Genomic DNA, 12,255 nt, shown 5'->3' on the forward strand with positions numbered 1-12,255 from the left:
CTTCTTCTCCCCAACTTTTTAAGCATTGGAGTGTCTCTTGGCCCAGACCTCGTTCTTCCCGTATGTAAGCTTTTTGTGATCTTGCTCAGATTCCTGCACATCTTGACCAATCCCAGTTCATGTCTCCAGCCCAGTTCTCTTTCTTAAGCTGCGGTCTTGTTGCTGCCGCTGCCCCCTTCCCTCACCACTCGGAAGGTGATAGATCTGTGAAATATAAAATGTCCAAACTCTTGATCTCCCCTCTTTTCCTCATTGTCTTTCCCAAGACTATGGGGAGGAGCACGATTTTCTAATGAGGCTTCACCTTTTCAATGGCTCAGACCACAATCTCTGCAGTCCTTTCTTTGGTGTGTTTTTGGTTTTGGTGGCTGGCCATGACGGGGGTCTGAACCCTTGACCTGGGTGGAGTCCTTCTTAATTCCTCTCAAATCTCTGTGTCTAAACCGTCAGGAAGTCGTGCTGACTCATCCTTCGGGTAGATCATCCATTGGACCACATGTCACTACCACTGCTACCATACAGCCTCCTAATTTATTTCTCTGCTTCTGTCTTTGGCCTCTGTATTCTGCTCTCGACACAGTAGCCCAAATGACCCTTTGAAAACGTCCATCAGATGATGTCAGTCCTCTGCTCCAGACACTCAGTGGCCCCCCATTCTCCTCTGGGCAGAAGCCCAAGTTCCTACAATGACTGATATAGCCCCGTGTGGTCTGGCTTCCCTGTTCCTTCTCAAATCACGTGTCACTCTCCTCTTCCCTGACCTGTCCCTCGTCAACCACACTGGCCCCTCGCAGTTTTGCAAACAACACGGGTGAGTTTGCACTTGCCGCTGCCTCTGCCTGGAACTCTCTTCCCCAGTTATCGGTGTGGCTCAGTCCCTCACCCTTCCTAGTCTTTGTCCAAATGGCCCCTTTTTAATTAGGACCAACGTAAACATTACAGTTCAAAGTGCAGCCCCTCTCCCCTGCCCTCTCCTTGACATGCTCAGTCCCCCTTCCTCTACTTTCTTTATACCCACTTATATTATAGACACAGGTATATCTAATAAGTTATTTACATATTGTGTTTTTCTGTTATGTGGTTCTTCTACTGGAATATAAGCTCCATAAGGACTCGTATTTTTATCTTTTTTGCTCATAAGTTTACCCCAAGCACTTAAAAGAGTGCCTGGCACATATTTGTTTAATAGATTAAAGAAACCAAGTGAGGTGTTGGGAAGAAACTAGTATTTTCTGAGTGCCTCTTATATGCCAGGCACTGTGCTAGGTGTTTTATTCATAGATTATCCCACTGAAGAGCAAAAAGTGAGAAAAGGGAAAATCAATTCATGGAATCTAAGTTAAGAAAATAGAGAAGATAAGGATGGAAGTAGGAAAATAAATCAGAATACTTAAAAAAGAAAAAAAAAGACTGTTCTCGTATAGTTGTGTTTATATGGGGAGGACATACCTTTCTGCTGGTTACAAGATTATGTGATAGGGATCATCTCTTTTAGCTCTGTCACTTAAGGGACTTATTCCTTAAGTGGTGTTTAGTTATTATAGTTTATTTTTTGATATTTCAAATAATATTGAAAGGGTGTGATTTTTGTTTCTCCAAAAATGTCAGGTGCCAAAAGAAAGGTGGAGAAATACTTACATAGACCAGTGTTCTCACTTTGGAGATGAACACACTGAGGACCAAACAAGCTGTGTGACCTGGGATCTGATGACTTGTCCAGGGGCCTGTACAGGCAGAATTCTTTATACCAATAATTGAAAAGAACCTTAAACACACTGTGAAGGTCGCCACCTGCTGGTGGCAGGCTGTAGTCACATTTGGAGTGATCATTTGCAGCCTAGTGGTTCTGAGAGTTCACTGTGTGTGAGGATCACGTAGAGAGCTTGCCCAAACACAGGCTGCTAGAGTGTCCAGCCCTGGAGTTTCTCATCCAGCAGCTCCAGGACAGGGCCCATGACTGCATTTCTGACATGTTCTTGGGTGATGCTGATATGGCTGGTGCAGTGACCACACTTTCAAAACGACTCCTCTAACCTGGTCATCCGTGTTTCGATGGCCTTCTCTGTGGATACTGTGAAACTGCCCTCCTGCCGTAATCAGGTTCCACTCTGCCATCTTTCTCTAAAGAAACTAATTTTATGTGAGCCTGAGCAAAATGTTACGGGAACATTCCATTGTGCCCTCCTGTATATCACGTTTGCTTACAGTTCAGTAAAGGATGTCACTTTTAGAATAACTGTACCACCCAACCTAGAATAACTGTACCACCCAACCTAGAATAACTGTACCACCCAACCTAACTTCCATCACAAGTTCTATAACATCAATATTTACTATACTGTCTGCATATTATAACTTATGTAATTAAAAAAAAAAAAATGACCAGTAAGGGGATCTTAACCCTTGACTTGGTGTTGTCAGCACCACGCTCAGCCAGTGAGCGAACCGGCCATCCCTATGTGGGATCCGAACCCGGGGCCTTGGTGTTATCAGCACCGCACTCTCCCGAGTGAGCCACGGGCCGGCCCATAACTGATGTAATTTAAAGGAAAATCAAAAATGGCCTACCAATGACTGGTTACTTTTATTGTAAAGTTGATCTAAATAATTTCTGTAGCTTCTCATAGAAGCTCTGCTTATTGATATCTCTTAGGATGAGCAGATTCTTCTTTCCTGTCTCTTCTTCATTAATACTGTTTCATTTGGGTTTTTCAACTGGGATTATTCTAACAGTTCTTACATTTGAAATTAGGAGGATATTTTCATAACGTTGATGATATAGAGGAACATGAAAGCAGTTTACCATGAAGGATCAATGACACACTGAAAAAGAGCTTCCTATGAGGGAAAGATAGTGACCCAAGAATGGTGCTGAGCTCCAGAGGGCAGTTTCTGCTCACTGCACCTAAAGTGTTTGCATTTCCTTCTCTCTGATTGTCCTTTCTGCCTTTTCCTCAGTATTCTGATTAGCATACTTTATTGTAAAAGATTATTTTTGTGGTGGAAGAGACATTGTAAATGTGGTGGATATGTTTTTATTGGCTAATTGCTGGTCATGTCAGGTGAACCAATCATAAAAGTTGGAAAATAAGAAAAAGAATCTGTTAGGTTTCAGAATTCCGTATTAAAACATTGCCCCTCTCTTACTACAACTTACAGCAACGTTTACATGGATATGAAATCCATTTCAAACAAACTGTGGAAATACAATCGCTATCGCTACATCATGACCTTCCACGAAAAGCCTTGGCTGCCCCCACCTTTTATTCTGCTGAACCACCTGGGCCTCCTTCTCCGCCGGCTCTGTCACCATCGAGCTCCAAATGACCAGGAAGAGGGAGATGTTGGATTAAGTAAGTTTCTACTGGTGGGGCAGGAGGAAGAGAGTAAAAAGTGGAGATCCAAGGCAAAGACACACTGGGGCATTGTGAGTTAAATTCAGAACACAGGACGGAAGGTTCTGGGAGTTAACTGACAATATCAGCCAATGTCCTGGGTCTAAGCAGGTACATTGACCTCATTATATGGTTGCAGTGCCCATTGCCAAGGTCAAGTGGTACTTTGAAAGAAAGGAATAAGCAGGAAGAGAATCTCTGCTTGAATGTGGAAAGGCTTATGTCATTTGGAAACCCTGTATTTTCTCTGCTGACTTGGGAACTCATCAGAATAACTCTTAGAGAGTAGTCCAGTGACCCACACTTATTTCCCTGCTGTAGAAGATGGAATTCAAGAAGAAAGTTACAGAAGGCCTCAGGGTCTACAGGGATAGATAAGCAAGGCTTTGCTTAACTTACTAACCAGAGTCATGGTTCTCCAATTCTCTAATCTACTGAGTATGGCGCCGATTCTGAAATGGATGTTTCTTATTTCCAAGAACTTCAACTCAGGATGCAGAAATATGGAACTATGGATTGTCACTTTTTTTTCTTTCTGTTTTCAGAGCATAAGCCTGCATGTTTTGAGGTTTTCCTAGTTCATCCTGTTTAGCCAAATCTCGACTGCATGATCTGACTATCATAAAATTGTCATAATAGAACCTGCTCATTGTGGTTTACAGATCTTCTGTAGTCTCTATCGAGCCATTCCACAGTTGGTACCTGGCTTGTTTCGACATAATACCTAGACATAAGGGAAGTAGGTGGTATCCTTTATCCCACAACATCCAAAATACCTCTGAAAACTGAAAGTTCTTTTCCTTCATAAATTGAGGAAAGGTTCATTTGGCCAGAATAAGCTGATGGGAACTCATGTGAAGCCATTTATTTATTTTTATCCCTTGTAGGGGGAATATTCATTGATTTTGCTGCAGAAATACTAATGTGCTTGATTTTCAGGGACTGCCCTAGTCCCAGCTAGGATTTTACTACATTCATGGTATCTACACTACATTACCTTTCTAAAATTAGGGGGAAAAAATTCTAAAATTCAGATTCTAGGAGTTTCAGATAAGGGGCAGTGGACTATTTATACGTTTAGATGTCTCCTTAAGGGGACAGGTCATTCCCTGCAATATGTTATTACGGGGTTGAGAAGGTGATATGCTCTTTGCTTGTGAAGTATTTTTTTCTCCTCTTGAGTCACTTTGAAGATTTATTTTCCTTTTTTATTTCTTCCCTCCAAGAGATTCAGCCTTTATATGGAAGCCAAAGAACAACTGAAGTTAACTTGAAGGCTTACTGTAAATTTTAGGTTTCTAATATAGAGCCATCCAAGGAATTGGCTACAGAACCATTGCAACCAATACTAGAGTGGGGACTGCTCGAGAGACCTGGAAGTGACTAGGATTTGCCCAGATTTCCTAGTACCATATGAAAGAAACTTTCCTGGGCTCAGCCTGATCTAGGCTTATAGGATGATTCTATATAAAACTCAAGTAAATTTTTTGGCAGATAAAGGCAAGTTCACCCCGAGCTCTCAAGATTATTAAAATTCAGTGACTGCTTCCAGTCCTTTATGGTGAGTAAGACATTTTATACATAGGCAGCAGTGCCACCTGGTGGACAGTTACGGGAATGTGCCACACACTGCAAGCCGCAACTTGCTCTTGGGATAGTTTGCTGTCAGGTATGTGCAGAAGGCTCACATCGTGACAATTGTACAGTTTCTTGTCAAAGGAGATACTTGAATGACATTAGACATTAGAGCTGTTTGGGGGTGGGAGAGACTGGATTTTTTCAATGTCTGAAAGATTCTTCCACACCACAGAAATCATAAAATATTGTGCACTTGAGTTGTGAGCACATTTTATGGCTGAATATGAATTTCTTTTTGCGACACTTTCCAATTTAAAATTAATAATTTTTATCTTTATTTTTATTGGAAAAGAATGGAACAATTCCAGAGAACCATAATATTTCTTTTTTCCTAATTTAAGTAAAACCATTCAAGAAAGACAACCTTCCAATTTTATCCTTTTAGCAACATCACTTCATTTTTATATTTTCCAAGTATTAGAAACTTGCCTAAAAGATGATGTATTATTCTGTCAAGTAAGAGAGAACCAAGACGGCAGACCGAATGTGAATGCTGAAGTTTGGTGAAGAATTGCATTAGCCTCATAATATCACGAAATGCTGTGTCTTTTTTTTTTTTTTTATTATTCTTTTTATTTTGTCAATATACAATGTAGTTGATTATTATGTCCCATCACCAAAACCTCCCTCCCTCCTCCCTCTCCCCCCTCCCACCCAAGTGTGTCCCCTCCATTTATGCTGTATCTTTTAATGAATTAATTATAATTATGTCAGGGAAGAAATACAGTCCTGGTTGGTTATTGACTGGTAATAATAATGTGTCTTCTTTCAATAGGACTTAGTGTGTACGGGCTCAGTGTAACAAGATGAAACTTTCTTATACTTACTGGATTAATTTCAACAGACTTAGCCTTCTTCTAACCTTGAATTTAACCTGTAGGTTATTTATTGTCATTTTGATAGTTAAAACAGTCGGCAGAAAGAAAACAAGACAACCAGATTCCTTCCCCATTTGCACATCAATTTTTGTAGTGAGTTTTTGTTAATGTGTGAAAGCATTCTAATCCATGAAAATATTGCAAGTTTCTGTTCCACATATGAGTTTTTTCACAAAAGTAGGACTGGTGTTTCTAGTTATTTCTACATATTGCTTCTCCACTAATATTAGGAATACACTGTGTTGTCAACAGTGTAAACTTTTATCACACAAGCTGCAGTTTATCATTTTGAACACAAGTGGAAGAAAAGCCAGTCCTTCCTTCTACCAGCCCCCATTAAGGGTGAATCCTGATTCTTTTTATGTAACACACTTATTTCCACAGAACTCTACCTGAGTAAGGAGGATCTGAAAAAACTTCATGATTTCGAAGAGCAGTGTGTGGAAAAATACTTCCACGAGAAGATGGAAAGTCTGAATTGTAGTTGTGAGGAAAGAATCCGAGTGACATCAGAAAGGTAAAAGACATACAGCTTTTCCATTCTTAAAATGCTTCCCAAACCTGATTCTACTAGACTGTCTAAAAGAATAGAGGAATCCACTTTCACATGCCAGAGGTTTGGGTTCTGTAAAATTTGAAGCGTTTAGTAGCATATAATAGTCATGCAATCAGTGTATGTTTATTGAGCATCTACTATATTCCAGGCACTCGTCTAGTTACTAGGGATAAGTGGTGAATAAGAGACAAGAGTCCCTGTCCTCACAGAACTTACATTTGTGTGCGTGCATGCGCACACGTGTGCATGCATGCATATGCAGGTAATGAGGGAAATGAGGGTGGAGAACAAAAAACAAGAAACACATAAATACATAATTTACTATCCGGCAGTAAAAGAACTATGAAGAAAAATAGAGTAGTTTAAGGGAACAGGAAATGATGGTGGCAGGAGGTCTAGCAGAATCAGGGGTTGGGGGGACTGTTTTAGATAGCCTGGTCCAGGAAAGTTGCTCTGAGGAGAGGCCTGAAGGACGTGAGGGGCACGGGCCAGGCAGGGACATCCAGTGGGACAGTGCTCATGACAGAAGGGACAGGAAGGCAGCCCTCTGGGGCAGCGTGGTGCACCCAGCAGCAGCGGGGGGCCCCGAGGAGGGCCAGTGCAGTGTGCTGGCTGGCTGGGGGCCGTGGGGCTCTCAGGGCCCTGAACAGCAGTCGTGTGGTGGAGCTGGTGGCAGCTTCCCTGAAGTGGCTGAAGAGAGAATAGAAGATGTGGAGACAGCCATTACAGAAGTTTTACTGTGAAGGGAAGCAGGACAGGATATGGGGACATGGTGAGGTTCTTTTGTTCTGTTTCATGTGGAGATAGCAAAATAAATTTGTATGACCCTTGAAATGGTCCACTCATGAGGGAGGAAGTGCAGAACAGGAGGCAGGAGGCCTTTGCTGAGGGGAGGTCCTGAGAGGTGGGGGTAGCGGAGGGTCTGAGCTTCCCCCAAACAGGGGACCTGGAGAGAACGTGTCAGTGTAGAAGGGGGTGCAGACAAGACGGTGGGGTGCAGTTCTTGGGGCAGAGTCACGGGCTGAGCGTGCCTGCGGGTGTGAGTGCTTTAGGGGAGGTGGCGCAGGGAGGCTTTTCAGAGGCTGGGGACAGAGAAGACGTGCTGGGGAGCATGAGCGTGTCAGGACGCTGCGGTGGGCTCAGTGCTGCTGTGCACGCATTGCTGATTGTAGGTGCCTGGCACAGCATTAGGGTGTGAAAGACTTGTGCATGATTTTATGCATTTTTTAAAACAGAATTACTTTTGTTGGTGGAAGCAAATTGACAGAAGTTAAACGTGTTCCTTCATGTTTGAATATGTGTATGGAACCGACTCTTAAGAGGTTATACCTCACAGCAGGGATTTTTTCTGATGTCTGCATACCAGATAGATAGATGTGAATCCTTAAGAATGGCTGTATTTGAAACTGAATCACATTGGGAGCTTTCTAAATGATTCACGGTGGGCATAAGTCATATTTATATAATTCTGGACTTTTCTATTAACACCACATTTTGGAAATATGTGTTTATGTAGCTGATTGAATTTCAACAGATTTAATATTGAGAAAAAATAGAATATCAAATAAAGATTCATGAGCCCACAAAATTCTATTTTACTTAAATATCCTCAGGCCGTACATGAACTTCTCTGCCCCTTCTCTCTTCCATGCATTCTCCTTCTGACATTGCTATACTCATTGAGTCCTGCTGACCAGCTTGGTTCTGTTTTGTATGAGGCACATACCCACCGCAGGAGCTTACAGAGCCAGGCTGAAGTCCTGCTTCTACCACTCACTAGACATAGGTACTTGGGAAAATTTACTGCACCTCTTTGGGTCCTCATTTTCATATCTGCAAAATGGACATGAAAATAGACCTACTTCTTAGAGTCCTTGCAAGGATTAAAGGAGGCAGTGTAGATGAGCTGTGTGGCAGAGTGCTGACGGAGAGTGCGGGTGTCATGAAAGTTATCTATTATTACATAAAAATCGACTCCAAAGATCGTGAGTATAATTTCTTTTTAAATAAAAATTCACTTTTAATCCTTCAGAAAAAGGGGATAAATAGATAAGATGGGGTCAAGATAGTCCTTCCTTTCCTAAGATTATGAACTGGGACAAGAGCCCCGTAAACTGTAAATTAAGGAAGGATTTTAAGTGTTCAGCAGTATGGACAGATTTACTGCATCTTATGTACTTGATGGAGTTTGGATGTGCTGTCCCCTCCAAAACTCATGTGGAAATTTGATCTCCAATGTGGCAGTGTTGGAAACTGATTGAGTCATGGGGGCGGATCCCTCACGAATGGATTAATGTTCTCCTTGGGGGAGGGGAGCTCTATTAGTTCCTATGAGAGCTCGTTGCTTAAAAAGACCCTGGCACCTTCTCTCTGTCTCTCTTGCTTCCTCTCGCCATGTGATCTGCTTGTACCGGCTGGCTGCTGCCACTTTATGCCATGAGTGGAAGCAGCCTGAGGCCCACGCCAGATGCAGCTGTCCCAGAATCGTAAGCCAAATAAACCTCTTTCCTTTATAAATTACGCAGTCTCAGGTAGTTCTGTTATAGCAACACAAAATGTGCTATAACACTACTCTAAGAGGTGGGGGTAGGTAGTATCATAGATAGAGTGAAAACCTGAGAATCAGACATTTACAAATAAGTACTTCAGTGATAATAATAATAAAATCCTAAGAAGATTAAGTATTATATATCATTATATTTCTCTAGAATTCTTTTCTTGGGATTTGAGAAAGGGATTAGAAGTTAGAAGAGTATGCAGCTTCTAAAAAACGTGGATACTTCTAAAGGGTTTAGGACGTGGTTATGAAGCTCTAGTTTAACCTCAAAATATAATCAATTTTCTCTCTTGACAGAGCTGTTTCAATGGCACTGGTTTTATTCTGTCATCCTTGTTGAGGTCATTTCTGGGGAGCTAATGAGTGAGGTTGTGGCATAATCCTGCTGACGACGCCATTTGTCTGGCTACTGCTAAGGCCTGGGATCCTCATAGCACCAATTGTCTAGTTCTTAATCCTGTTTGTGATGCCAGTTGTAAAGCTAGGCAAGCACACTAATTGTCAGGCTCTTCTTTTACCTGCCGGTAGTCCTGCACTGACTATGCCGATTGTTGAGCTAGGGCTGCGTCTGGTGCTCCCAGACCCCTCAAGCCCATTCACAGGCTGGGTCACAAACCCTTCATATGCTGGGCTGGGTCACCAGACCCCACACATGCCAGGCTGGCTCATCAGACCCCTTCCCACGCAGGTCTATGAGCTAGGTAACTGGCCAAAAGGTCCTTGGAGCCATAGGTTGGAAAGCATGGTTGCACCGGGTGGATGCCCAAGGCCAATGCCTGCCCGCCTGCTTCACCAAACTCTCTCTCTCTTCTCTTTCTCTCTCCTCTCTGAAGAACACAAGAATAGCAACAAAAACTAAAAAGATACACTGGCACACATGTGCACTAACTCCATGCACACACACAGACACAATTTGCTTACAAAGAATGCTGAACCACACCCAACTGGACCCGAGGCAAGGGCCCTGACCGGAGTATTCTATTTTCCCAACAGAAGTGCAGGAGCGAGGGAAGAATATTTCCAGAGGTAGCTGGGCAATAGTTTGAAGAGGGGGAAGGAGATGAGGAGGATATTTGCATGTCTGCCTACCTCTAAAGAAAAAATCACCTGTATCCTTCGAGAATTAAGTGAGTCGTGAGAGTGGAAAAAGAGAACATAGTAAGGCTGATTTATTTCTCACTCTTCCTGTTTGGAACACGTGCTTCTTTTTTGAGCCTTGTAGTGTAAGCCAGCTTTTTCCTCTCTGTTTTGTGGAGTAAGATGTTTTTAGGTATTTTTCCACATAAGCATGTTTGAGTGTGTTCTACTTGAAAAATGCTGCGGTTTTTAAAAAGTTTATGGTTTTTAATATAACGTGCATGGTGACTCGACAGTTGAGAGTTTTAGCCTGAGCAGATCCCATCATTATTTGACCGTGATACTTTATTGAGGCACATCTGTGAACCCCTCCCGGCATGGGAAATGTCAGTGTAGTTTATTTAGTGCTTCATGGGACCCTAGGAGCTCCAAAAGTAACATGCCTGGGTCCCAGATGAGTTAATGTCATTGAATACAGAGTCAGACTGTCTGGATTTGGTGCTCGACTCTGTCACCGGCCAGCCATGTGACTCTGGCTGTGTGACCAGCCTCTTTTCTGTGAAAGGGATAATAGTAACGCCTACTTTGTAGGGTTGTTATGTTGGTTAAATACGATAATACATGTAGAACTTTTGTAAAATGCCTGGGACATAGTGAGCACTCAGTGAATATTATGGATATCATGATGATTATAATTATACTTGTTATTAACTCATTTTAAAGTATCTTCTCCAAAGGCTCACAATAAAACAATTACCACACTCATCTTTCCTCCACAGAGGAAATGAAAATTATAAGAATTTGTTTTATGTGTCAGAATGGCTGAAAGGCTAGATTAAATGAATGTATTTGTGGTTTAGGAATATAATTAAAATATGTTTCACAGGACATTGAGCTTTAGAAAATAAGTACCTTTAAAAGCAAGAGGCTTCAATTTGAGGGTGACTAGGTTATTTGTCTAACAGGGTTCTATTGTAGCGTGTTACCTGTTGCTGTGAATAGTTGCTGGTTTGCATTGTATCCACGCGAAGTGACTGCTGCTAATGGAACTTAATGAGTCTCCATTACTGCTGCTCAGACTGTCCTGTTTTTGAATTAGATGAAACAGTGCACTGGATGGAGTGCACTGGATGTCCATTACTGCTGCTCAGACTGTCCTGTTTTTGAATTAGATGAAACAGTGCACTGGATGGAGAGGCTCTAATTAGGCATATTTGGAAGAGAATATACATATATTTTGTACTCTTTCCTACATCATCCTTGCCAGTTCTGATTTTGCAGGTTTCAGAAGGTTAGGAGGCATTTATAAAGCCTCTGTTGAGTTATAGAAGTTGAATTCTATAGCAGAAGCAAGAAAGAGAAGGTTCTAATCACATAGAATCTAAAAAAAAAAAAAAAAAAAAAGGAAAACACCACCCTCTTTATTCTTTAATTCCTGTTTACAAACCTGCCAGAGAGAAGAGGAAGGTCTTTCAATCCCTGTGACTTGAGATGTGGACTAGAGATGGGAAGTCTAATGCTATTTTGGGAAGTAGTTTACTTGCTGCAGCTGCATTAAACTCTTTATGGTGTAGTCACTGCTTCTCCCTGCCCCAAATAAGACCAGGCATGATTTTTCATTTCTGCAGATGGTTGTGTCAGTCAGAAAACTGCTGGTTAGATTTTCTCCCTTGCTGTTTTTTACGGTAATCCTATTGATCAAAGATCTTCATTATTGAGAAGGTAGAAGTATAACCCCTTTTCCCCAAATAAAAGAACAAAAAAAGGGGGGAGGGGAGAAAAGAAAGAAAAACAATGTGTGAAACAGAGGTCACTGTGAAAATTTTGCCTTTTTTCCATTTAATTTTCTATATATTTTCAGTTAAAATTGTACAATTTTATATTCTGCTTTTTCCCTCTTCCTTATAAAAATATTGCTTTCTAAATCATTACTCTTTGTAAATATATTTTAACTTTTATTGTTTCTCTGCTTATAAAATTTTCATGCCAAATTTAAAAGCATGTAATATAGAATATAACAGACATTTATAGCCCTAAGCCTGCCACCAGAAATAGACAAAATAACTATCAACGATGTAAGTATGGTTTTTTTTTTTGTCTTTTGTCTTTTTTTCCATGTCCGGCAACGGATCGCAACCCTCAGTGTTGCCCCCG

General features: G+C 41.5%; 1 protein-coding gene across 1 annotated transcript in view; it reads left to right on the forward strand.

The window, feature by feature from the left end:
- The window catches only part of TRPM6 (transient receptor potential cation channel, subfamily M, member 6), a 126,504-nt gene that overhangs the window by 77,444 nt on the left and 36,805 nt on the right, over positions 1–12,255 (forward strand). The window contains exons 23-24 of the mRNA XM_008579473.1: positions 3,160–3,353; positions 6,296–6,428. Of these exons, the coding sequence (XP_008577695.1) occupies positions 3,160–3,353; positions 6,296–6,428 (327 nt within the window). The remainder of the gene's footprint in view (positions 1–3,159; positions 3,354–6,295; positions 6,429–12,255) is intronic.

This window comes from Galeopterus variegatus, unplaced genomic scaffold, assembly GCF_000696425.1.
Source record: "Galeopterus variegatus unplaced genomic scaffold, G_variegatus-3.0.2 Scaffold1891, whole genome shotgun sequence".
NCBI classification, from domain to species: Eukaryota; Metazoa; Chordata; class Mammalia; order Dermoptera; family Cynocephalidae; genus Galeopterus; species Galeopterus variegatus.